This window comes from Hypomesus transpacificus, unplaced genomic scaffold (genome assembly GCF_021917145.1).
Source record: "Hypomesus transpacificus isolate Combined female unplaced genomic scaffold, fHypTra1 scaffold_91, whole genome shotgun sequence".
Classification (NCBI taxonomy): domain Eukaryota; kingdom Metazoa; phylum Chordata; class Actinopteri; order Osmeriformes; family Osmeridae; genus Hypomesus; species Hypomesus transpacificus.
Genome location: NW_025814042.1, coordinates 429,571 through 457,506, shown reverse-complemented (window position 1 = coordinate 457,506; position 27,936 = coordinate 429,571). Strand labels below are relative to the sequence as shown.

At 40.5% G+C, this 27,936-nt stretch overlaps 2 protein-coding genes across 5 annotated transcripts in view; one reads left to right on the top strand and one right to left on the bottom strand.

Moving 5' to 3' along the window:
- Positions 1–11: 11 nt before the first annotated feature.
- Positions 12–3,985, top strand: LOC124466328 (G2/M phase-specific E3 ubiquitin-protein ligase-like). Its single transcript, XM_047018143.1, is given in 11 exon segments — positions 12–239; positions 344–468; positions 855–1,164; positions 1,264–1,346; positions 1,558–1,610; positions 2,327–2,386; positions 2,388–2,638; positions 2,787–2,965; positions 3,189–3,297; positions 3,300–3,357; positions 3,763–3,985. Coding segments are annotated over 11 exon segments (1,620 nt in total). The 5' UTR covers positions 12–70.
- A 4,870-nt stretch (positions 3,986–8,855) lies between these two features.
- LOC124466321 (protein-cysteine N-palmitoyltransferase HHAT-like protein) overlaps positions 8,856–27,936 on the bottom strand; it is a 68,972-nt gene continuing 49,891 nt past the window's right edge. For all 4 annotated transcript variants that reach the window (XM_047018132.1, XM_047018129.1, XM_047018131.1 and 1 more), the window contains 3 exons: positions 15,835–16,036; positions 10,193–10,334; positions 8,856–10,033 (listed from right to left, as the gene is read on the bottom strand). In XM_047018132.1, coding sequence (XP_046874088.1) covers positions 9,819–10,033; positions 10,193–10,334; positions 15,835–16,036 — 559 coding nt within the window. In that variant the 3' untranslated portion in view covers positions 8,856–9,818. The remainder of the gene's footprint in view (positions 10,034–10,192; positions 10,335–15,834; positions 16,037–27,936) is intronic.

The following is a 27,936-nucleotide window of genomic DNA, read 5'->3' as shown; positions in this document are numbered from 1 at the left end:
GACGCGGAAGTGATAACGGAAGCGCTCAATTTGAGTTGATGGCGGTTGATGGAGTTCATGGTGACCCAAAATGGACAGCGATAGAGTGGTGTTTTGCCCGTTTTGTGGCAAACATATGAGCCAATTAACAAGACTTTGTTTTTCGTGTGGTCGGTCTTTGGAGTTTTTAAATGGCGCAGACAAGACAGAAGGACCAAACACACAGGGGACATCTCAACAGCCGGATAATGCTAAACAAAGTAAGTGCAGCATAACGCTCGCTACAGTACCTGAATGAAAGTGATAGCTCAATTGGTTAGTGGCCGTTAACTTTCTATTTTGAAACTGAGTTTGCTAATTTCAGCAGAAAAACCTTGCACATCATACAAACAGTTCATGGAGTACAAAAGTTCAAAGTCCAAAGAGCGTCAGTCTTTTAACTACGGGCCGAGAGGAAGACATCGGGCTAAAGAACGAAAACACGTCCAGGTAAATTGTACTGACTGTTAGCTTATAACTTGACTGTCTGACTCGAGGTGACTCTTAAATGGATCTGTATAATAGTAGATTTATTGTACAGATTGAATTAAGTTAAAAAGAAAAACTAACATCTTTGAAGAGGGTATCTTTGCGTAGATTTAGGCAGAATAACAGAAGCTCTCGTGCAGGGCGAGATGCTTTGCTAAAGCAATTGGGCAAACACTGTAACGAATTGGAGAGTGCAGCATATTGACATGTTCGGCTCACTATGAATCTGTGGTGGCACCAATTAGACCATGGAGGGACACCATATTCTCCATAATTGATGGGAAACACAGATGTATGTATAGTCTTTTATTTTACCTATGATTAATACATCTTTGTCATTTTATTAGATAAACATTGGATTGATGGTGCCAAATGGAACTGATTTAAAACCTCTAAGAGGGAAAACACTCCCGTTATTTGTAGACCCAGAGGTAGCAGCTCCTGATGTACTGAAACAAGCTGTCCAGAAAATGAAAACATTTAACAAGGACATGCCAGAAGGACCGTACATCCTTTTGTATCCAGACTGCTCAGAGGTGGTCCATGTGCCTGGATCAGAAAGGCCATTCAAATTGGCAGAATATAAAAAGGAACTAGGAAGGCCATATTCCAGGATCACATTTTTCATTTGCCTAGAAACACATTTTAAAGGAGAAGGTTAGTGGATCTCAGGATTCAACATTTTTACATATTTTAGATACTCTACTGAAGGATGCATCTGCATTATCTATATGATCTGTTTGTTTGTTTTTACAGCAGTGGATAATACTTCAGACTCTGATTCTGAAATTGTCATCGCATCAAGGAGCACAGCTGAATTCAATCGAGCTGACACAGTGGTACATCAATTATTTATTTATTTTAATATTTATGAATGCATTTATTGATTTATCTATGACAATACTGACAACCTTTCACCATTATATATATATATATATATATATATATATATATATATATATATATATATATATATATATATATATACTGTATGGGGTAAGGGAACAGTTATCGAAGCTATTGTTGATAAATTAATGCGTTTCCTCTCAGGTTTTTGAACCACAAAACCGAAGTACTCCCAAACTCAAACCTAAAGATGAAAGGTAGGTACATTTTGACATCTAGCCTTTGTCACAGAGTCAAACATTTTGTATCCTTTCTAGTGGTAATCAAACAATAGGAATCTTGCCTGTGTTCGTTTACATTCTTAGATGACTATTGTAGGCCTGAAGAACAGTAATAATTAATGTAGTAATTGTATTATTTGTATCATGTTTTAGAGATGGACCGGGACATTCAGCAACAATTCGGCCTGGACAGGTAATAGGGCAGACTGTGGCAGCCTGACGTTTCTTAAGACTTGTTGTTTCTCCCTTGTACGTCACTTTGGACAAAGGCGTCTGCTAAATGTAATGTAATGCTTCAGACATTTTAATTTGTTTTTCAGATAGTAATATCTAATGCTGAGGATATGGATCCATCTGAAACAAATCCAGACAAGACTTGCTACAGGTGAAAAATAAATTTAAAAAAGGATAGTGACTCACATACTTTCAATTTAATTCATGGGGAAAAAATGTGTGTTTGTAAGATGTTTTAACATGGAAATTGTAATTTCCCAACAGTAAATACACGGACCTGTATGCACCAGGTGTTGAGGAAGAGGATGAGGAGCTGGTTGCAGTCAATGTGGAGAATTTCCAACACACGGCAGTGTAAGATTAGCTTTTGAGTGTGGCATTCCGGTATTTACATAACTGTTGTAAAAGTGTGCACTGTCTGGGATATCCATTAATTAAATCACTTTTTGTTATTACAGGGAGGAGATGGACATTACACTACCTGACATTGTACCAAACCTGTCGCTTCCTATTGATCACAAGAGTCAGCAGGTTCAACATCTCAAGGGCTAATGTTTGGGATGGAGCCGTCAGAGGTTTCAAGCGTACAACATATTCTGAAACCTGTGACCTGCTGGTCAGATTTACTGATGATGCTGGTATTTTTGAGGAGGGAATTGACACTGGTGGTCCAAGACGAGAATTTTTATCTCTGCTAATGAAACACCTGAAAGACCGGCACATTTTTGATGGACCAGAAGGACATCGGTTCTTGGTCTACAATGCAAATGGTATGCATAGGGTTAGAAGTGTGCTATACTAATGGTTGGTTAATGATCATTAAACAAATAGATGATACAGCATATGCTTTTTTCCTCAATATCTTAAAGTATATATTGTATTGTATGTTTTCATTTTGCAATATGAATTCATTCATAGCTGTTAGGGAGGATGAATACTTAATGGCAGGAAAGATGATCGCAGTGTCAGTTGTACATGGAGGTCCAGGACCCCATTTCCTGTCAGAAGATCTTGTACATTATCTTGCCGGCCAGCCTTCATTCAAACCAACAGTTAATTTAATAACTGATGAAGAAATAGGGAAAGCTTTGCGAGAGGTGAGAATAGCATAAATCTACAATGTGGTAGGACAGAGTTTGACATAGTTCCTGCACTGTTTTAAGACAATGTTTACTTCCTATATCGCATAAACAGAATTTGCAGAATGTATTAGTTTTTGATAGGGTAGGGTTACTGCATGCTATGTATGTCACAGAATAAAAATAGGCAAGGATAGTACATAGTTATTTACTGGGGTGTTTATGCCTCTTTGTCTTTAAGATTAAGAATGCTGCTTCATTGGATGCTCTGCAAGAATGTATCATGAGACACAGCACAATGTTACAGACAGCAGGCTGTCTGAGACATGTTGCTGCTGTGGAAGAAAAGAAATCGTGGCAGACTACCTCCAGTGGTATATTATTGACCGCAACTCATCTGTAATTGACAGGTAAGATAATATTTTGAATTATGATGGTGATTTTCTTTTATGTTTATGTATGACATTTTTGTTTAAAATGCGTCATGGCATGTGTATCTGTTATTAGTTAGCCACTGTGACAAATGTTTTGCCTTAGGCTTTCAGTTGTAATACACTATGTGATGTCTGTCTCTCCATTCCCTGCCAACCTGCCCTCTGTGTCATTCCTCCGTGTGATTTTTTTGTAGTTTGTAACACCTTTCCATGTGCAAATCAAAAGAATGTTATCACACAACCATTTTCCCCAAATGTTTCCCCAATTTTTTTTAGGTGGATAGTAATTGTCTGAAGAGAACCTCTAAAAGTTTTCTTTAGATCATTTAAATGCAGTTGGCACTACACAGCAGTGAAACAGTGTTTGTGTTCACTTTGTAGATTCAAAGATGGTCTTTCAGCCCTTCAGTTTCTGACTACACTACAGCAACACCCTACTTTGCTCACCCCTGTCCTGTGCCACTTTGAAAAGCGACTCACTGGCTTTGAGCTTGAAAAACTCTTCAAACCTGACCTCAGCCCTTCAGGGAGTAATAGGAGACTAAAAGAAAGTCAAACCGTGACCTACTGGGCAGACTATCTCCTTGACTGTGAAGGTTTGTAAGGTTTTTTGTAACTAATTAGAAAACCACATTACCATGGTATATCTGAACATTTATTTCTTTGCAGAAGGCGCGGCTGCTGTGTCTGTGGAGGACGTTTTGATGTTTGCAACTGGGCTGACATCACTTCCCCCATCTGGCTTGCAACCATTGCCACAAATAGAGTTCCTGGATGACTCCCCATTCCCAATGGCAAATACATGTTCAAACTTGTTGAAATTACCACTCCTGGACACATATAGTGTGTTTAAATCACAAATGGACTTTGGAATTCAAAATAGTCCAGGATTTGGCTGTCTAAGCCATATGACTGGATAACCCCTAGAGCTCTGACTCTAAAAATGTTGTTTCTTTGTTGCTGTTATGTTATAGTTGCATTTGTTAAAGAGGCTTTTATAATGTAAGGGTTTGTGAGCATTCTCAGTTAGCATTTTGACAATTGTTTTAGATTGTAATCCATGACCCATTATTTGTATTCCCACTTTGAAATATTGAAGCTGTGGGTGACACATTAAGACACTGTGTACATGTTCCACCACCATTGCAATAAATCTCCCAATCAATCAATTCATAGCTGAGCAATTTATTTTAATCTCAGATACAGTTCAGTTGAAGACTGCCAGTACTCTGGCTTCTGTAAATGATTGTGCTCCATGGCTAAGTCCAAGTACTCCTGAATGTTTGGGTCCCCACATGGAGCTCTTGTCAGGTGAGCCTCAGGAAAGGCATCCAGTTCAGCCTGCTCAATTTGAAATCCACAATTTCTGGAGCCAAACCTATGTTAAACAGAATATATAATTAAAAGTATTTAAATTTAAGATAAAAGCAAAACAAATACCATCTATCACCAAAGTATTACCTGTGTGGTAAGTAGTAGAGCTCATTGGGCAATCCTCCTGGACATGATGCTGTTCTGGAGGGGCGAATCCTGTGACTGTTCCACAGTCTCACACACTCATCCAAGTACTTCTGAAGAACATTTCCTATAGAAATCGATAAATAATAAAGTTATAGTTTTAAGCATATACGTTTGAATGAATGAAGGTTACACATAATTAAATGACTTTATGATGGCCACTTACCTTCCCTTTCTGAATATGGACCACCATGACTCAATCCTCTGGTTGCTTGTGGATGAGCCATACATGTGGCTGGACGCTCCAGAGTAGTAGTCATTGTGGTGGTGGCGTAGGGTGCACTGAATTGCGGCCATGGTCCCGTTTTCCGTGCCGCAATCAGTCCTCAGTCTCATGGGGATGACAGGAAATAGTGAGCGATCACAGTTGGATCATTATTTGTTGATCCACATACAAGCCACAGTACTTTACGCGAAAATCCATCGATACACCCTGAAAGAGCCAAACCGAATGGCTTGAGTTTATCATAACCATCCGCGTGCCAAATATAGTTCGGTCCCATGGAGTGGTAGGTTCTCCTTATAAACCTTCTGCGTGCTCTCCTCTCGCACCCTCGAGGATTGAGCTCCCGGAGCAAATTCATTACATGCTCTTCACTCGCAGATTATACTTTTGTTTGAGCACCTGCCACATCATGCGGTAGCCAAACAGCTGTCCAGGTCCACGAAGTTCCAGTCGTATTGCCCTAATTATGACGTTTGTAGAGGAGAAATCCTTTCTGCGATATAACCCAGCATCATTCAGTTTGCTTTTCAGAGACCTCAAGCTGATGTGCACACCGTGTAAACATGACATCATGTCCACGATTACGTACGTACTTACAGCGTAGCGAGTGTCCCTCATTAAAATATGGTATGCACTGCTGCAACACATCTGGTCCTTCACTCTGGTCTGCGCAATTTAAAAACTCCAAAGACCGACCACACGAAAAACAAAATCTTGTTAATTGGCTCATATGTTTGCCACAAAACGGGCAAAACACCACTCTATCGCTGTCCATTTTGGGTCACCATGAACTCCATCAACCGCCATCAACTCAAATTGAGCGCTTCCGTTATCACTTCCGCGTCAACTTTGGAATTGGTACATTCCCTTTCCGGCTAATGTCGTTTGTAAATTTGTTTCGCCACTTGTAAATTTGTTTCGGGACTTGAAAAGTGTTTTGCGTCTAGTTAATTTGTTTTCTGAAATGTAAATTTGTTTCGGGACTTGTTAATGTGTTTTGGTAATGTAATTTAGTTTTATGATATGTAAAAATGTTTTCCAAAATGTAAATTTGTCTCAAGCTTTGTAAAAGGGTTTCAGATTTTGTAATGTTGGTTTGCACCTCTCGGCCACCGTACTAAAGGGACTATTGATTAACTTAGCTCCAACCCTTAAGACAAACGGGCCCCTGGTTTGCTTCAGGGAAAATTTATTTTTAAGAATGTTCCCAATGGAAACCTCGACAAGACTAAGGTTGTTTGCAACTTGTGCTATGCGGTATTGGTTTACAGTAGGAATTCTTCCAGTCTCAAATACCACCTAAACGCAAAGCATCCCTTAGCTAATGCGGAAGAATAATTTATTATCATCACCAATTATCATAGTAGTCCAGCTTTCTCAAACAGTTTGTGATACATTTTGGAAACAGGAGATGAGCCCCTGGTCTAATGAGCCACCTGGCTTGAGAAACCCAGGGGCTGTTGCACAAAAGTAGAATAAAGAAATCCAAGATAACTGAAAAAGCGCAGCTGGACTTAGTGTGATCCGCTCATCGCGGCTTATTCGGTTGCACGTTTGCCAAACCAGGATGAGAAGGTGAAGCTATGTCAATCCAGATGTACATAGTTGGGATAAGTGCACCTTCACGGATTTCTTAAATAGACCATGGTATCGATCACAGATTGACTGATGCAGAAATGGAGAAGACGCGTGCAGCATATTTTTCACCCGATATTAGCAGCAACTAATTACGGAAATTGAAGCACAGTGAAGCATGTAAAATGTAAAAAAGGAAATACGGCTGCTGTTATTAGACAGAGAGAAAAGCCTGGTAGACAATCGCGGACCGACTGAAAGCATAATGATTGAAAAATATCTACTTACTAAGAAAGTTGTACACTGTAATTGCTTTTAATATGCTTGTTTTATGTATTGGTTGTATTGCTGTATATGTGTTTATGTGCTAAATGTGCTGGTTTTACTGTAAAGTGTCTTTGAGTAGCCTACCATGTAAAGCACTATGTAAATACAATTTATTATTATTTATCCCACTTTGCTTTAAAAGTGAGCAGAAGGAATTAATTTTCCTTGGGAAATTTCCCCTAAAGACTAGGCCTAATTTCAAACCCTTATTCACAATGTAAGAATATGTTTTACAACCATACACAAATCTCTGTAAGCGGTGTCTGATTCTAAATGTATTTCTACAATTAATGTTCATACAGAACAAACATGACTGGATAAAAAAGATCCTGGCAACAAGTCAAGATAAAATATAAATACATTTTGCAGGCTGGTAAGTGCCTTAACAGTTTGTAAATGGTATGTAGAAATTACTTACAAGATGCCTGCTACATATTCTGCTACAGTCTGGTGGCAGGAGAGTAACTGTGTCGCTGGACACACAAGGCCTGCAAGTACCTTGTATGAAGAGGGCAGTTTTTGCAGGTGGTCAGAAGCTGTCCCACCTTGAATCCCTTCCATCACAGGCCTTCCTTGGTTTAAAACACAGTTACTTTCCTGCCACCAGACAAAGATCCAGTGAGTATTATTCATTAAAAGCACATGGCTTGGTACATCCTGTCAACACAAATTATATTCAATATGGCAGGGGGAAAGAACTTCTGCAGTATAGGAAGGGGCTTCTGCAGCTGATGATGAGGAGACTGTGTCACTGTACTCCAGAAGGCCTGAGGTATCATGTAAATCGCATGGAAATGCATATTTAGCCCATAATGGATGAGAAGTCATTTCAGATCAGTTTATTCCTTGCTCCAGAAGGGCAATTTGTATGCAGCAAGAAGGCATCACATGAGAATATACAACTCAAACCACACAACAATTTATACAATAAAAGTCAGTTATATAGCACTCATAATATATATTTGTAACAGGATCCAGACGCAGTAGGCTACAGCCTGACAGCCAGCCTGGCAACATAGTAAGTATGGGCTAAAGGAAATCAAAATCATGCACAATTCCTGCTGTGCTAATCAATGGGTGGTTTATAGAATTCACAAACTGTCAGATGTCTCTACTCAACATCTGAAAAAGCTAATTGAGCTGGCAGATGCACAGATTGCTGTCAGTAAAGGTCTCCAGGATCTAGACCTTGGTATTGAAATCAAGAAGAAAACACTGAGGAAACTGTATCTGGAGATAAAGAAACTTGTGAATAAAGAAACTCGTGAAAAATACGTGACTTCAACCCACACTTATGCATATCTGTAAAACAATGTATTAACCTCTCGTCTGAAACCACGTCTCAATATCAATGCTTCTTCATCCAAAACTTAGTTCAGAAATGGGCATGCCATGTTGCAGTAAGAAACACAGGTGAATGGGACTTTATATACTGCTCAAAAAAATAAAGGGAACACTAACACATCCTAAATCTGAATTAATGAAATCATCTCATTAAATAGGCTACATTTTCTTTACATAGTTGAATGTGATGACAACAAAATCACACAAAAATGATCAATTATCAATGGAATCAAACAAGAAGTATTTTATTAGATTTTATTTATTCAGATCTAGGATGTGTTCATTTAGTCTTCCCTTAATTTTTTTGAGCGGTGTAGGCTATATCGCCTTCATTACTGACTTCATTGAAATCACAGTTGCCACTTCATCAACCATTTCTAAACAACTGCAATAGTAGGGTTTAAATTAAACTCTTGACAGCAATAGTGACAAGTAATGCATGTTAATAAAAAATACATAAGAACACATTCAGAAGACAGCGAAATAACTGTTAAAAAGTTTATTTCGGATATGAGCGGCAGCTGATTTAACACGAGACTCCAGAATCTCCATGGTGACTTGACTGGGTTTAATTCAACCTGCTTTCGTGCAACCAACTCAAAGCTAAATTCATCCAGGATAACTTGAATTTCCCGACTTAATCCCTTATCCTGGTTTCGTGCAATAGCCCTCAGAATGAGCTTCGAAGAACCAAACAATCCAAGATTATGACAAATCGTCAACAATCAAATCCAGCTAACTGAGTTAGCGACGTATGAAGAACTGGCCCCTGGAAAAACATGGCACACAAATACCATTCCCAAGAACAGTTGGTCTGTGTGGATAAATTATAGAATAGGAAGAATTGGGATGCATTCCAGTAACGTAATATATTTTCAAAGTGACATCAAATAACTCTTAATGACAACAAGGCTGTCATAGGGAAGTAAAGATACTCACATTGATTCAAAGACACATTTGCTTAAAGACAATCTTGCTCATCATCTGATGTAAAAAGATGGGTCTATACAATATATTATTTGATGTTTAGAAAAAGAAAGAAATATTTTCTATTATTTGATTTAGGGGTTGTTTAAATACAAGGACAATGACACACATTATTCAGCAAATTGTATATCTTACACTGTATTTGTAGGTGCTGTCATATTTTATATTGAACAGAAGTGTACAGCAAACACTCCTTGAATGTTTTTTCTATTGCAATACATTTGATTCCTACCAAAAGTTTTGAATCTTAGGACATCTTCGGTTTGTGTAAAAGCACCTTTACGTAATACAGAAACAAAACAAACATCACTAACAAACATTGTATTTAATCTGTATTCATGACAACAGTTGTTTGGTGAGCCATGCAAATAAGGGATCTTCACAGTGCACTGTATCAACACCTTGACATACACAATTGATGTAATCAGATTTTGAAACAAGGACTCAAATACAGTTTTGCCTACTCTGCTTTCTCCTTTTCGGGCTCCATCACTGGCTGGGCTGCTATGGTTGTGGTTGTTGTTGTAGTGGTAGAAAGGGTAGGAGGAGGTGCTGGTGCAGGAGGAGGGGAGGGATCAGGATCATCAATCAGGGCCTGTTTCCTCTCTCTCTCCTTTATTAGCTGCACCAAGCAGTACGTCAAAAACATCACCAAGATGGTGGTTATAGGGAAACCTGGAAAGATCAGAGCATGTCATTTCAGACTCAACACTGTTGTAAAATAACAGCTTCTAGTTATCCTTTTTTCACATTGTACAGTGGAGCTTTAGTAACTAATATTTAGTAATCAAATATTCCCTTAATGGTCTACCATTTTGTATAATAACTGATCACCTTTGAGCAGCAATCTCTTGGCCACTAACTTGGCAAAGTCCAGGCTGTTTAGGGCCAAGACATTATACAGCACAATTGTCCAAAAGTTGAATGTGTTGAAAATAGCTCTGATTCGACGAGACATGGCCTCCGACATGGCCATCTGAAAGGGAATTGAAAAATTAAGAAAACCAAGCATCTGTTCGGGTCCCTCCTCAGACCAAAGTCCTTCTCCATAAGCTGCACTCCTGACTACCAGTCATGCTACAACCTAATCACCAAATTAGATATACAGAAAAGCATCAGAAATATAGCTACAAGCAGCAATGAGGTGGCCAAGCAGTCAAGTGACCCATAACACATTTGAGACATCCTCAGAAGAGGGTAACGAGTAAACGCAGCAAGTTCGGTGTGAATCCATCAAAGATTTGCTGAGATACGACCCAACTTCCTGTTTGCTGTCTTAACGGCACATTTTGATTGCCTGTACCGGGCAAACGTTTCTTAAAATCAAAAAATCATGTGAAGGCCTTTGTGAGGCTTGGTCTGACGATACTCTCTGCCAGATTTGGTGAAGATTGGACAACGTAGGAGGAGTAAAGAAAAAAAGTTTTTCAATTCATTCAAAATGGCAGCCGCATCAATTCGGCTATTATCTCAAGTTTTCATGTATCACACAAGGGATGTCCCAAGATATCATGAGACAAAGGAATCACTTAATAAAAGTATTCAACAGTTATTGGCTAAAACACATTTTTGCTTCCTGTGGCCACGCCCAGTGATCACATGACACCAAATAGTTTGGACATCCTCAGGAGATAGTTCAGAGTCATCATTCAAAGTTTGGTGTTGATTTCTCATGGATTTCCTAAGATATGAGCCAACTTCCTGTAGGTGTCTTTGCTGCCGATTTTGATTGGCTGTAGCGGACAAACGGTTTTGAAAATCAAAAATCCCTTCGAAATTTATAGTGACGGTTGCTGTGACGATGATGTGTGCCAATTCTCGGGAAGACATGCCTGTACCGATCAAACCGTTTCGGAAATCTAAAATCATTTTGATAGTTTGTGTGCGGATTAGGGATGAGATAAGATTTTATCAATTTCTGCTTATCAATTTAATTGATTATTGATTCTGTTATCGATTCTTATTGGGCAGGGGGGGGAAAAAAGAGCACAAATGGGTTTATTGTTGGAATACTGCTTCAGCATTCCAAGTATTGTTCCTTGAATCTTTATTCAACTTCTTCTATTTCTTCCGTGACACCCTTCAGCGCCTGCAAATCTTCAGCTATTAAAACCGTTCAACTTTCAAAAAATTCAGCAGTTTCAGGCTATGACTGCTGTGACTTTTCAGCTTTCTACCTCTTATGTTTGAATTAATATAAATCAATATTGATTTCTCAAATCCTCTCAATCCTCTTAAACTTCTTCAACTTTCAAATCCTTCTTCTTCCTCAATATTTTAGCTACAGCCACCATTTAAACTTTAACATGTTGACAAAAACCTAAACTATTTTTTTTTGTATTCAGCTTTTTGATATCTAGTGAACTTTTTTCAATATTGTTTCTGAGATTTACATGGGTGTGTATGTGGAGAGCCTAGGGCGCTGACTGAAACGCTTAGAGCTTCGAAATCAGTTTCAAAAAGTATTTCTAGTTTGCCAGCATTGCAACAATTTTCACTCTTCATGCTTAATTTTTGGATCAATAGATAGCTTATTTGGTGTTGGTCGTAGCAGTGGCGAAAATCTGCTATCAACTTGGGGGGGACAATTTTATGAAATTTTCTCAAGAGCAATTTCTGAGGGGGACACCAAAATGATTGCTGTGATACAGCCTACATTGTAATATGCTAAATGTATATTAAGGAACCATAATTAATACTCCTGGATAATTTATGGTTAGTAACTGAAGGGTTGTCTCAACTTGTTCAAATGTAGTTAGAGTAGTTTTTCTTATCAGTCAAGTATGAATGCAGGTGTACAGTATTTACAACCAGCAATACCAAGAAAGGCCAGTATGTACTGTACACTGTATGGGTGCTGTTTATGTAATTACAATGGGCATGGTGCAGTCTCATCTAAAATAATCTCAATTGAACCATCATAAAGTCGGGGAAAATCGCGCAACCATTTCTCTTGAAGTGTTAACACTTTGTTGGCAAGAGTCTGCGGTTCTATAAATTGTGGGTGTGGCTGATATGGTTCTATGCCACCAGTGAGGTGACTATACAGTACTGTGCCACTGTTTCCTGCTGGCAAAAAGGTTGATCCCCGGTCTTGCCATGGCTGTGACACTGTCATCTGAAGTCTCTCCCTGGCTCTTTCCCTTTCACCACCCTCACTGACTCACAGTCTGTCTCCTAGAAAAGACACAAAGTGCTTGCCATCCTCCTACCTACCAGTACCCAATACTACACAATTAATCACAACAGCAATACCATGGCATCATTATGAAACATTCAATTAGCACATTTCACATAATTTTTATTAACATTTTATCAACTAGTCTTTGAGATTAGGCCACTAGGGTTCTTTCTTTGCGTTCTGGTGTCCTGAAATGCTCACACAATGTGCAAGTTATTTACAGTAGGAGATGGGCTTCTATCATTTATTACCATTCTTCTAGAATAGGCTTCGATCTACCAGGTAGCTAGACAGTTAGGAAAGGTGAAACGGATTGCATTGACAAGGATTGACAGCGGTATGAGTTCACCCTTTACACAACGCAAACTGCAACCTTTTGTCATATTAATATTAATCATGTTTTGGTTTTATATTGGCTGGATTTCCAGAATAGCTGAATTTGCAAAGGTAGCGAGCCCCAATTCCGTTTGTGTGGTATTTGCCATCATCATTGCTATCGCCAGTTTACTCCAGATCGGCACACAGGTGCTTCAAAGTCCCTAGAGACGATTTAGCTTTTGCAACGAGACCATTTAAGATAATTATGACAATGGTAGAATATAGTCGAAGAACTACAATATCTGTGCTGATCTTGGATTAAATTGACGATAGCAAAGTTTCCATCTTTTGACGACGCCAAATGGAATAGGTGCTAGCTAATGTTTGCTCCATCGGTTTGTTTGCTAGCTATGCAAATGCAGCTAGCTTAGTGTGTGTGAACCTTGCCAACATAGTGAAATCGCTGAGGTGCGATTAACTGGATTAATTTCACGTTAGCTAGGCCTACCTGCATTTCAGATAGTAGACACTCAAGTCACTTTGTCAGATAAGGAACACACTTACTGCATTGCTAGCTTCTCTCTGACTCTAATTCAAACAGCTGGTGATGTTAGTTAGTCAGTTCAGCTTCCACACTGCCTCTTTTGTGTGACTCACAGATTTTTTTAATTCATTTCAGCTTGCGGGTATTTTCTCATTTCTGAATTATATCAGATTTTTTTTTAAATTCATTTCAGCTTTCAGCATTCCAACGCATTTTCTGCAGGAAATGCACTTTCTAGTTTACATAATTTTTTTAAATATAATTTTCTATAATGCTGCACACCATATATAGTATGCATACATACACATTGACATTTTTCCGTTGCTCTTCTTCTAAAGTTCTATTAGCTACGCTAGCTTAGAATAGAATTATAGAATCTTCAATTTTCAGCCAAGGTCAAATCATATAATATGACAGTGTCAAACATCGGCCATTCTGTTAAACAATTAAAATACAAAGTTTAATAATGGAATACAAATCAATATGCTCAGTTTAATAATGTGTTAACACGACAACGCGAACGTTTGCTGACAACACACGCCCTCCAATAATTAACGTGAAGTGATCAATAATTGGAGGCGAATGCCGGAGCTAAAATGTATGGTTCAAACGACGGGACAGAAGATAACTTGATCGACTATACACAAAAAAGGCAAATTGCTTCACACAGTGACAAGTGGTTGTGATCACTTATGAGGAGTTAAGCTCTACCTTTGATAGGTAGAAATGAAACGCAAACGTTAGCTGCGCTGCTTGCATGACTCGATCACATGACATTCCAGTAACTTCATTCCATGCTGTGTGTTCAAATACTTCTTCATATTTGTTGTATTTCCTCTCTTCGACGAAATAGACTTTTTACACGCGTTACAAGTGGCGTTGTTGTCATTTTGTCGTGTGAAATACAACCAAACTTTAGAACGCTTCTGCATAGTTGCCATGTTTGATGCAGTCTGAATAAACTATAAAAGTTCACGCATGCGCAACGCCACAGAGAACCGTTAGCAGAATCGTTAGATAATTTGGCTGACGATTCCAAGGAATTGGTAGCCTGACGTTGTCATACTTATAATTTTAGTCAGAATATGAGTCTGATAACTCTCCGTTGGGCTGTGACAATGGGGCGTGTTTCAACTAAACTCGTAAAACAAATGCCTCTTTGCTCAATTGGATAGACCTACAACCAATCAGAGCAACGTAATATTTTGTTTGTTCAAAACAAATTCAACCCAAGCGCTCTTTCGTGACGTTGTTGATTACGTTACTGCATCTGTCCATCATCGTATAAACCCCGCCCTGACAATTTCATTGGTCCGAACAGCTCCTGTTCGGACATAGTTTTTCCCCAAACGTGCCCCGAATGCAAAACTAAGGGTTAGGGGTAGAGGTAAGACAGAATATTGGGATTCGGCCTAAGTAAGGTGCTGAAGGCTCTGTGGGGCGGTTTACCCTGGAGAATGGGTGAAGCGTCTTATATTGTCTTAAGGTATTTATGACCTGGGGGAGAAGTTTTGAGAGGGGTCAATTGATGCTGCTGCTCTGAATCTTTGGCTAAAGAGACTGTGTCCTGTCAGTGTTTAATTAATTCTGGTTTGGAGATTCCCATCTGTTTTCTTTACGATCACCTCATTTAGAGAGGGATGCAACATCAAAGAACTTTGGGACACAAGGCCGGAGACTATTGTTTCAAATGTCACTGAAATAGTGTTACCTTGCCATTTTATAGTTGTAGTTGACGTGTGACTTTACATTATCCTATGTGCTGATTTACTAACCCCAGAGCAGTTGAATGACTGACTAGCCCTGTTTGACATGCTAACTAACGTTAGCTAAAATTAGCTTGTGGTAGCTTAGACTGCGGTTAGATTTTTGTAGTATGCAGTTCAATGTGCAGTTAGTTACATTTAGCCTACTGCTTATTGCCTTCAGTTAGGTTACTGTCTTGTGTTTCCTTACATGCCAAGTCCTCCTGTGTATGAACTATGTAGGCCATGATGTGATAACATGGTATGTTGTCACACACCAGAATAGGCCTGTTTAGAAAGCAGGAATTGATGGCCGCATTCCTACACCTATAAAATTCAATTAAATGTGGAAGTAATCCAAGTATTCAGAATACGTTACAAGTTACATTTTTGGTAATGTATTCTGTAACAAAATACGTTTTGAAAGTATCCTTCCCAACACTGTCCATTGTGTGATCACTCTGACCTGTGTAAAGGTTATATACGTCTGCTCCATTTGACTGTCCTTGTCGCTTTGTCGTGGTTTGTGTGAGTATTTTCTCAGTGTTCCTGTTTTTGAGAATAAATACTTGAGTTTTTGCCTGCCTTGCCTCTCCCTGCTATTGGGTCCAATCCCCTTCAACCACACCCTGAGAACCACACCCTGAGAACACCATTTTTGTTTTACCTTTTCAAAACTTTGACTTACCTCTAGGGAGGCTAACGGTTCCATGGAGAAGAATTTGGCAGTCCAAAGTTCAAAGTTGAGGCCAAAACAGTTGAAGAAAGCCCAGATGAAGACTACCTGGCAAGGGCCTAGCCACATGATGGTGACACCAAATGTGCATACTGTTGCAATGAACTCATCCAAAACATTCTCATGCTTCCCTCCCAGGTAGTCGTACACATATCTGAAGAGAGATAGAGACAGAAGGGGTCCAGGATCGTTACAGCGACTCATTGTTTTGATTCAATGCATAGACAAGTAGAGTTAGGAGGATTCTGCATTTAAGCTCATCATAAAAACAAGTAAACATTTTTTTTTTTTTGAAGAGAAACAAAATATTTTCAATTACATGGCAGATGATAGGGATGCATTTGAAGCCCAATACATTATTCAGATGAACACATGGAACGCATTAGAAACAGATGTCAACCAAGTCGGTAGGCCAATTAAAAATTAAAAATCTTAGCCATTTTGCTGGGCTGGAACAGAATCAGTCAAGACCAGCTTATTCCAATGATCATTTGATATACTTTCAAAGTGAAGCTGCACATGCCCATTTTAGTCTTAGCCTGCCCATTCATATTTTCAAGAAGTTGTGGAAGAGGGATTTTCTCACACATAATCACTTTTGGGGTAGATTTAATGCTTTAAGTGACATTTTGACATGCCCAATAATGTGCATGTAAGAGGCTTGATCTGAAGATCATGTGTGCAAAAATAAAGGATAAGTAATGAATTTCAGAATTTTGGGTCAAGTGGGATGCAAATGGATTCACTTTGAAAATGGGAAAATTAGGGGGTGGCCTGTAGCGCCACCTTCTGTTTAAAGTGGCCCATGTTTGGTAAGGTAGTTACTAATGCTCTGTAGTTTCAACATGCCAAATTTCACAACTTTTGGTAACCCTTCTTTTTATAGTCCCTTAAGTACTAGGTATTTACGTAGAAAATAAAGGGTATGTTTTGTGTATTATTGGGTATTACCGATTGGTACCAAGGTGGTAAATACAGAGATAATGGGTAATTAATTTTATTATAGACTTAACTAAATACTAACGTGCTAGTTATTACTGGGTAATTTTCACCGGTAATAATTAGGTAAAGAAAGAAAACAAAACTTAGCATTTACCTGAAAACTTACAAATATTACTTAATATTTAAATACCACTGAGTAAGTTGGTAACTACAGGAGATACAAATGTAAAATTATAATGTGTTAATGGGTAAATACTACTGCTACTAAGTAGGTAAAAACAGCCAAGCTCCAGCAGAATTACTAAGAAAAAGCTCTACTATTACCCTGTAGTTACCTAAGGTTTATGTCGGTAACAGTCTAGTTAGAAATTAAGATGGTACTTTCCAATAAAATACCTTTTCAGATACATTTATCGATGATGGCAATACTCATTTACCTGGCTGGTAACAACCTCCGCGGGAAGAGTTTTCCTCTACTATCATGGTAAATTTTCTTGGATACTGGGTAAGTTCTTGCGCATGTTTGGACTATTTACTCAGTAAGTAAGCTAAAACTGTACTGTAAAAGGAAGCTGTGTTTCTTTCCATGGTGTTACCAGGCTCTTACCATATCCTTTGTAACCAAATATTACTTTGTCAACATTAACCTTAATATGAACTTGTTATATACGTTCAACAGTGATACCAGGTAACACATGGCTATTTACTCAGTAAGTAAGCTGAACTGTACTGTAAAAGGAAGCTGTGTTTGTTTCTGTGATGTTACCAGGCTCTTACCATATCATTTTCAACTGTTCCCTTTTCCATGCAGTAAACACAAACTTGGATTATGTTACTAAGGAAAACATGACAATTCATTCACTTTGTAAATTGTAACATTATTTTAAATCAAAGCACTGTTTCCATAGCCTGGTCCTAACCAGACCCTCGTACATTTCATTTGTACAGAGGGTCTGGGATCTCTCCATTGACAAACGTTAACTTCCTTGAAGGCGGGTCCTCTGTTGAAGTTCAAAACTATTGGATCCGCCCAGAGCCACTCTGATTTGCCATAACCAATCGCAAGCGTTCGCCTTAGCTAACTCCTTCACCACTACTGTAACGGAGCTAGCTGCCGTAGCTGGAAAATCAAACTTTTCCCGAACCTCGTAGGGAGGAGGGCCACAACATCATGGCCACCAACAAAACTCAGCAAGGAATGTTCTTGCTCCGGCTTTAACCTATATTCGGCAGCGTTGCCACAACCGCAGAATAGTTTCGCTCGCATATTTCTCCGCCGCCATTACTGAACTACTCAAACAAGTGCACGACATTAACGTCATCGTTCTCAGCCACCCCCTCCGTTCGCTGATTGGACCTACAAAAAATGTGTTTCTGGAAACCGACTTCAGAGCCGAGCTCCCAGACCTAGTACAGAAGCAAAATCCAAATTGAGCGGAAGTGCGTAGGAGGGCAGAGCCAGGCTACTGTTTCCATGGCATAACATGAACAAATACAAAGGTTAAATCTATACAAACCTCCATATAAATCTCAAAACTCAAAATTCTAATAACTTGCCCCTATGGTTTGTCTTTCTACAGCTTCTGTAACATAAAACATAGTCTACAAATATCTAAGATTCTACCTATTTGAAGTAATATGTTAGAATACAGAATAATCGATTGGCTCTGAGTGTATCCTGTGTGGTAGCCAAGGATGCTGGCTCTTTAGAAGTGGTTGCACACACTGGGCATCGTTTTTTCCTTGCCAGCAGCCTCTCCCTCTGGAGCCTTCTTATAAAGCTTCAACCACCTTGAGCCGTCCTCTGAAGTAATATTTGTGTAAATACCATTCTACTAAAACAGATGTTGAATTACATTAAGTTGTATTAGCACTCAGGAACTTTGTTTTCTTTGTGAGCAAAACTTTGGACGCAGATATCGGGCATCGTGAGATTAAAATGTCTTGCAAAGATTAAAATGGCTAGATTTGCTAATGACGGTAATAGACTGATGGTTCATCCAATCACCTGCCAACCAATATATGGAAGTTCCGGGTTTTACATTTACATTTAGTCATTTAGCAGACGCTCTTATCCAGAGCGACTTACAGTAAGTACAAGTGGTGTAAGTCGCTGTGGATAAGAGCGTCCGCTAAATGACTAAATGTAAATACATAATACCATTTTAAACATAATACAAGTGATTAAAGTGCAGAGTCCTGAATGATTTTTTTTAGGGGTGGTGGGGGGGGGATTTTCAGCTTCCTGTTAGACTGGAGGATATGGCTGGGGGGAGTGAGGGGAGAGAATTTAGCTTCCTGACAGCTTGGTTTATGAAGCCATTTCTGAGTCTGGTGGTGCGGCAACAGAGGCTCCTATACCTTCTTTCAGAGGGTAGGAGGCTGAACAGACTGTGTGCAGGGTGACTGGTGTCATTCACAGTCGAGGTAGCTTCCGGGTAAGGCGGGTGGATTATTTGTCTTGCAAAGAAGGGAGTGGGGCACCAAGGATCTTACCAGCTGTGTTCACTATGCTTTGCAGTGCTTTCTTGCTATGTTCAGTGCAGCTACTGCCCCACACAGTGATGCAGCTGGACAGGATGCTTTCAATGGTGCTGTCAGGCCAAATAGTGTCCTAGGGCCAAATAGTGTCCTACCTGACGTCACAACGCCGTTCCGAAGCAAGGACGCATCCGTAGCTATGCCAACCTTAATTCCCGAGATATCTATGCGTGCTAGCAGGAAACTGTCATGGTTGCTATACTGGTTACTAGGTAGGAAGTTTTGTATTTAGGCTTATTTATACCAGTTTATTCTACTCTACTATTTAAAGTTTTCACTCGTTCGACATTCCCGAGGCAGCAACGCGCGCGGGTAGAAAACTATACGTGTTGCCTTCCCGGTCTTTAAAAATTGATGCTAAATAAGTGAATTCTTTTGACGAAAACAACTAGCCAGCTAGCACCAGCTATCAAACGAGTGAAAACTTAAAATATAGTATAACTTTATATAACTTTAAATAGTAGGCTGGTGGTGGTGGTGTAACGGTGTGGAGGATATTTCCTTGGCACACTTTGGGCCCCTTAGTACTAACATTGTTTAAACACAACAGCCTACCTGAGTATTGTTGCTGACCATCCCTTTATGACCACAGTGTACCCATCTTCTGCTGGCTACTTCCAGCAGGATAATGCACCATTTCACAAAGCTCAAATCATCTCAAACTGGTTTCTTAACATGGCAATGAGTTCACTGTACTCCAATGGCCTTCCACAGTCACCAGATCTCAATCTAATACAGCAACTTTGGGACGTGGTGGAACGGGAGATTTGCATCATGGATGTGCAGCCGTCAAATCTGCAGCAACTGCGTGATGCTATCATGTCAATATAGACAAAAATCTCTGAGGAATGTTTCCAACACCTTGTTGAAAGTATACCACGAAGAATTAAGGCAGTTCTGAAAGCAAAAGGGGGTCCAACCCGGTACTCTCTGTCTTTCGCCTATGCCGAGATAACGCTGAGTGCAAATGCTTTGCTGCTTGCTCTCGCCTATGTTTGCATTTGATCTGCTAATACCTTCTGATATCCTTGTTTGTCTTTGGTGAGAATCTTAGAGCAGCAGCTCCTGGACACTTGAAAATACCTGGTACTTTATTTCTTTGTAGATTTAACAGGCTATTGCCATATTTCCACTGGTTTAAAGATAAATTGCTATAGGCTACTTAGCAGCTAAGCTAAAGCTAAGTAGCAGCACGATGCCATCCCTCTCCATGGACGACTACCACAAACTCCTACAGAAGATTGCAGTCTTGGAAATAAAGATCCACCGACTAAAAGTGAACGTTGAGGTAAATGGATACCACTTTACCATGGACTCAAAATCTTGGACAAGTGCAAGCTAAGACACGGCTAACTAGCACCGCCAAGCCTACCAAGAAACAGGAGGGCTGTGTAGCTGTTAATGAATCCTCGAATGGTAGTCCTCCCTGGAACTCTCTCGGTGCAAAGCCGAAGATGCAGGATGTGGGAGGACGGCTAACAGGCAAAGCCCAGCACCCTGAGATTTCTGATGCAACTGGCTGGCCTTCATTACCACACAGGCAGAAACATTTCTCAAACCCTGCATACAGCTGGACACAGCCGAGAACAGCTGGGAGAAGTAAAACCAGCAAAACACCTCCCCGACAACCAACCCTACAACTTGAAAACATTTTTACTCCATTGTCGCAGGATCCTAAATCCGATGACCTACATAAATTCAAGTTCAAGTCTTTTATTTGTCAGGTACACAGAACAACACAAGGTCAGACTGGGCACTGAAATTCTTAAGACAAGACAACGCAAGCACCTGGCATAACATTACATATAAGTACACGGAACATAATTTACATCTATGCTGAGCTTAAATAAGTGAAACTTCCTAAATATACAGATAGCTATAAATAATCGACTATTACTAAACCTAAATAATCGACTATACTAAACCTAATACCAAAACTTCCTAAATATACAGATAACTATACTAACCCTAATTGCACATAAAACCTATTACAACCCTATAACCTATTCTTTTTTTTTTTTAAACACTTTCTTTATTGTGATTTTCTACCACTTTACAGACAATACATTTCAGAAGTTATATGATACAAAATTATATAACAACAACAATTGACACCTCACATGACAAATGACAGACATACCTAAGGGAAAAAAAGAAAAAAAAAACAGCATCCCAGTATATTTCGGTATACGAGTAGGGCAGATCAATAGTGACAAGATATACTACAGTGACAAGATACAATACAATATATATTTACAGTTCTAGGCCAGGTAACATATTTACATGTTGTATAAAAGGATCCCATGTTTTATGAAATTTCTTTAGTGAGCCATTCAGTGTACATCTTATTTTTTCTAGTTTTATGTTTTGCATCATGTCTCTTATCCATTGACTATGTGTTGGAGGCTTTGGATCTTTCCATTTAAAAAGAATGGCACGCTTAGCCAATAACGAGGAGAAAGCAATGACCCTTTGTAGGTTTGCTGGTGGATTGGATTCTTCTGAACACGGTGTGATACCAAAGACGGCAATTGCAGATGATGACTGAATATGATAGTTATATATTTGGGAAATTGTTTTGAAATAGGAATCCCAGAACTCAGTAAGTTTTGGGCAAGACCATAACATATGGCCGTTGGTCGCAGGGGCCTGTTTGCATCGGTCACACGCAGGGTTTATATCTGGAAATATTCTTGCAAATCTAACTTTTAAATAGTGTAGACGGTGCAATACTTTAAACTGTATTAAGGCATGTCTTGAGCAAATAGACGAGGCATGTACCCTAAAAAGAGCCATCTCCCATTCTTCATCAGAAAGTGTTACCCCAATATCATTTACCCATTCCTCCCTTATATGTGATACAGAGGGACTCAGTATGTTCATGATCTCTGCATAAATCATTGATACTCTACCTCTTTTTAACAAATTAACCTTTAACAAAGAGTCCAAGCAGGATAAGGGAGGGAGGTTTGGAAAGTTAGGAAACTTCTTACACACAAAATCTCTGACTTGTAAGTAGCGAAAGAAGTGAGCATTTGTCAATTCATATTTTGCGGACAGCTGTTCAAAGCTGGCAAAAGTGTTTTCAAAATAAAGGTCCCTTATGCTATGTACACCTTTATCACGCCAGATCTTGAAGCCATTGTCTAACAGAGATGGCTGGAAAAGATGATTATTTGTTATTGGAGAGTAGATAGAGATGTTTTGGATGCCTAAGCATTTTTTGAATTGTTTGAGGATGCGCAAAGACTGATTCACAATTACATTTCCATTCACATTATTCACTAGTGTTGGTAAAGATGCACAGAGTAAAGCAGGAAGTGAGTGTGGCCTAGTGATGTGTCGTTCGTGAACGATTCGTTCATTTTGAACGAATCCTTATAAGGACTCGGGAGTAACGAGTCCTCTCAACGAGTGATTCGTTAATTTCCCGACTAGGTCTTTCTACGAGTCTTTGGGTCATTTTTCACGTGACCTGCATAGGCTCTGTAGCTAGAGGAAACGAACGATTCGTTCCTTTCCCGACTCGGTCTTTCTACGAGTCTTTGGATCATTTTTCACGTGACCTGCATAGGCTCTGTAGCTAGAGGAAACGAATGATTAGTTCCTTCCCCGACTCGGTCTTTCTACGAGTCTTTGGATCCTTTTTTCACGTGACCCGCATTGTATTTTTTAGTAGAGGAAACAGTTTCCTTATTCCCTTTCGCGTGGCCGCTGTTTTAGTAAGACGTGAATGAATGATATTCGCTCAAGTCATCATACTGACTGGTTTTGTTATTTTCACTTTACATTTACACTTACAGTTTAGTGCAGTGTAATTGTTTGACGTGATAATTAAATGCTAGTGTGATAATACATGAACAAACAATACAAACTCATGATACATTATTTTAATGCAGGAATTTATTTTGAAATAGTATTTGCTGGTGCACATGTCATGCACTAACCTACAGTGCAGTGGACGTATAGCCCCCCCCCCCCCCCCCCCCCCCCCCGAAATGAACAAATGACTCGAAAAAAGATTCGTTCATTTTACTGAACGAGATTCAAAGAACCGAATCAGTAAAAAGAACCGAACTTCCCATCACTAGTGTGGCCTACTTGTTGCAAGTTCAATTTGAAGCCACGCAGGGGCTGTGTCATCCTCCTTTAGCCATAGAGAGCAGTGTTTCCCACACATAGACAAATTTGTGGCGGTGCGCCACAGAATCAACACCGGCCGCCACATATTGTGTGTCGTGAAACATTTTTTTTTTATCGCTATTTAGGTTAAAACACGCAGCGTATTCGTTCAGCTGCATTTCCTTTCCCCTGCCCTCCCTCCGTCTCTCTGTCACTCATTCGTCTTTCTCACATATGCACAGTCACAACGACAGCACACGTTAGCAACAATGCATACATACGCCGTTCTAGTAAGACCAACAGCTATATAAGCGAGCTTTCAGCATTAGTGCCGTAGCTAAAAGTCAAGGAAAGTTGTGGCTACTTTTCGCTAGGTAACTTACTCGAAGGTTCCCCTTCGTTCTTTTGGTGAGAAGTCTCAGGAGCTAGCTACTTACCCGGCGTCCTGGAGCCGACCAGTTAAATAGTTGTTTAGCACTAGCGTGGCTACATGCATAATGCAGAAATGATTTGTTGACGTCCGGGCTGAAGTCGGGGAATATATGAATTCTTGATCCATTGTAGGCAAGCGCACCTTTCTCCCGCGCAAGGCGCAGGATCCGCTCTTTGGTCTGGAAGTGATGTAGCTTTACAATGAACGGTCGGGGTTTGTCGCCACCTCGCAGCTTAAGAGCTAGGCTTCGATGAGCTCTATCCACAGGCAGTGACATTTGAAAGTTATCTTCTCCAAACAACCCTACAAGTAGATTAGCGATGAACTCCGTTGGCTTTGTTCCCTCTGTTTTCCTTTATCCCAACGATTCTAATGTTCTGCCTTCTTGTGTAATTCTCCAGGTATGATACTTTCTCCCTTAGCTCGCAATTCTCCTTAGCTTAGGAAGTTTGTGATAGCTCCACACCGTCCAATCTTTTATCCAGTTCATTAAGTCCTTCCTCCACACTCGTAATTCTCTGGCCAAGTGCATTAAGCGTTGTGTGTAAAGAAGCAATAGACGCCCGGTTTTCTTCTCGGAATGAGTCGATGGAAGCTTGGATAACACCAACAGCTTTCGCTAGTGCATCCATAGTTTTGGAATTAGCATCCTCCGAGTTCGTCGTGTTTCTTGAGGTTGCCCGACTTTCTCTGGAGTCTTTAGGAGTCTTGTGCTACATTATATAGATATCAAACGTTTGGTGTACGAAATATTCGCGTCGAAGTATTTGTAAGGTTCACAAAATATTAATTAAATTTAGGATTTTGCAGGAGCTGCGGAAGCCACGTCTACTCTCTAGGCATGCTCAACAGCGCCCCCCCTATAACCTATTCTAACCTAGGTGGAGTACAGTACAATAGTGCAAAATTCCAGATCAGTGACTGTCAATGACCATACAGGAGCCTGATTGCGAAGTACAGTGAGGTACAGTAGTGCAATGTTACTGATAGTGCAACCAGTAGCTGAAAGTGACAGTGTTTAAGTGACTAGTGTGCAGTGAATCAATGTCCATATCAGTGTCCATTCAGAAGCCTGATGGCCCTTGGGTAGAAACTGTTGTCCAGTCTGCGTGTGGGAAACGGGGTAAAGAGACTGAAGGATGGGGGGTAACAGTCTCTTAGAATCCTGCCAGCTTTCCTGAGGCAACGTGTGTGGTAGGTGTCCTGTAGGGCTGGGAGCTTACTGCCGATGATGAACTCAGCACAACGGACAACACTTTGTAGGGCCTTGCGGTCCCTGTCTGTGCAGCTCCCATACCACACTGTAATACAATCAGTCAGAATGCTCTGTATAGTGCATCTGTAAAAGTTAGTGAGGATGACTGAGTCCATACCAAACTTCTTCAGTCTCCTCGGGAAGTAGAGACGTTTACGGGCTGCTTTGACCACCTTGTCTGTGTGAACAGGGAGTCAAATGGCTGAGCGGTGAGGGAGTTGGGATAGTGATCAGAAGGTTACCGGCTCGATTCCCCGGCGTGCCAAATTACGTTGTGTCCTTGGGCAAGGCACTTCACCCTACTTGCCTCGGGGGGAATGTCCCTGTACTTACTGTAAGTCGCTCTGGATAAGAGCGTCTGCTAAATGACTAAATGTAAATGTAAATGAACAGACCTGGGGCCTCATGTATAAACGTCACGGAAACCTTTGAGCAAACGTGGGAATGTGCGGACCATCCGCAAAGTCTTGTCTGGCTCTGTAACATGGGAATCCTAACTGAAAAGTGGTGAGCACCACCACCATCATGACTGAGCACCACCTCCAGCTGAACCTTGCCAAAACGGAACTTCTCATCATCCCGGCCAAACCCTCCATCTCCCATGACTTCTCAATCACCCTGGGATCTGCGACGGTGACCCCCTCATCCTCTGCCAGGAACCTTGGGGTTACCATGGATGACGAGCTCTCCCTCACGGCCCACATTGCTGCGGTCTCCCGGTCGTGTAGATTCACCCTCTACAACATCCGGAAGATCAAGAGATACCTGTCTGAGCACTCCACCCAGCTGCTTGTCCAAGCACTTGTCCTCTCCAAGCTGGACTACTGCAACTCGCTGCTCGCCGGTCTCCCATCATGCGCAACCCGCCCTCTTCAGAGAATTCAGAACGCAGTGGCCCGTCTGGTCTACAATCTACCCAGACACTCCCACGTTACCCCGCTCCTCATCTCCCTCCACTGGCTACCCATAACGGCCCGCATCAGATTCAAGACCCCGAGGCAGTGAACGGGACTGCGCCCGACTATATCAAGTCTCTCCTGCAGCCTTACACCCCCACCCGCCACCTACGGTCTTCCTCAGACAACCGCCTGGTGGTCCCACCTCTCAAGACCGCCCGGTCCCAGCACAAACTCTTCTCCTGCCTGGCACCCCAGTGGTGGAATCAACTCCCCACCTCCATCAGAGACACGGACTGTCTCTCCACCTTCAAGAGAAGGCTCAAGACGCACTTGTTCCGGGAGTACAATGGTACTTAGGAATGGTTTGCTGAACCCAACGCTAGTTTCCTCAAGGATCACAATGACTCTTGCTTAGACTGTTGCTCTTGTTGGTTAGTGGTAGCTGATTTAAACTGTTGTATTCTATTTTAGTTAATCCTATTTTTATTGCTTTCCTACAGGTACACCTGCACTTAGAGATTAATGTTGTGTAATTTTAACTTGTTTAACTACATGCTCTTATGGTTTCTTCCATTTAGCACTATTTTTTGGTTGTTCACAATATGTACTTCTTGTTTTTGACTACCCGCAATGCTGTGGGGCTATCTTGTTGTTATTATCAGTGACCTATGCACTTTGTAAAGCTCTCTCTTGGAAGTCGCTTTGGATAAAAGCGTCTGCTAAATGAATAAATGTAAATGTAAAAGTGCCAAGACTCACCAAACATTACAAAATAAAGTTTCCACTGCCACATTTATGACGTTGACTATTCAAAAAACATACAAATAAAAGTTTGATCATTAATGTGGATGATCACATCAAAATGCCAAAACCAAAAACGGGAAATGGTATATAGCTGTTTAATCCGCCACAATTTAATAACTTCTGTTAAACTTGAGGGTGTCGAACGAACGACAAAATCACTCTGGAAATGTCACGCTAACTCTATATCTGCCATGCTGTTACGATGCGCCACCACTTGTTTCTTCATTTAAAGTTTTACATCGGACCATTTCTTCTTAATTTCTGCCATGGTCCGGTTCTCTGAACCCACAGCATTTATGGCCCTATAATAATAATGATTTTATTTGTAATGCACTTTCATAAAATCTCAAAGTGCTACAGGTTAAAAACAAGAAAGGGCGCAAATTGTGACAGTTTTCCACTCCGCCGTCATTCTTTTGTTGCTAATACCTGATGACAGGCCGCCAAACAGGACACCTTTTCTCGCCTCCACCTCTGTTGTCAGAACCTTGATCTCACAGTCACCGTATTTCTTCAAATAAACGCTGCAACGTTTAACGTTCATTTTTGGTGACGCGTTTATTCGATGGTTGCGTTTATTCGAAGAAATACGGTAATTCAGACAAAGAAATGACCTCAGGAGCGCATTTATCGTCCATCTGCATTTTCATTTATGGGGGAAGGCGGGGTCAGTGGCTCGTTCACGTGCGGTCAATCTCACGTTGATTGTGATTTATAAAGGAAAGGTGCGCAGGACCTGGCGTACGACCGGTTTTATACATCTGAATATTTCTGAGCGTAGGTACTTTTCAAGTTTTGGCCGTACGCCATCTTCTGGTATGAAAGCAGCGCAATCCCTTATACATGAGGCCCCTGGTGGGGGGATGAGGGGTAAAATAGAGAGGAGGGGGACCTGAATGGAGTCTGGTGGATGAAAGTAGGTGCTGGTGAGGGAAGTAAAAAAACTCCTCCTCTTCGAGGGGGTGATCAATCCTTGATGATGAGGTTGGAGACTCAATACATGTTGAATTGGTATGCTAACTAAACCAGCTTCAAACTTCAGCAGTTCTTTTGCAGAA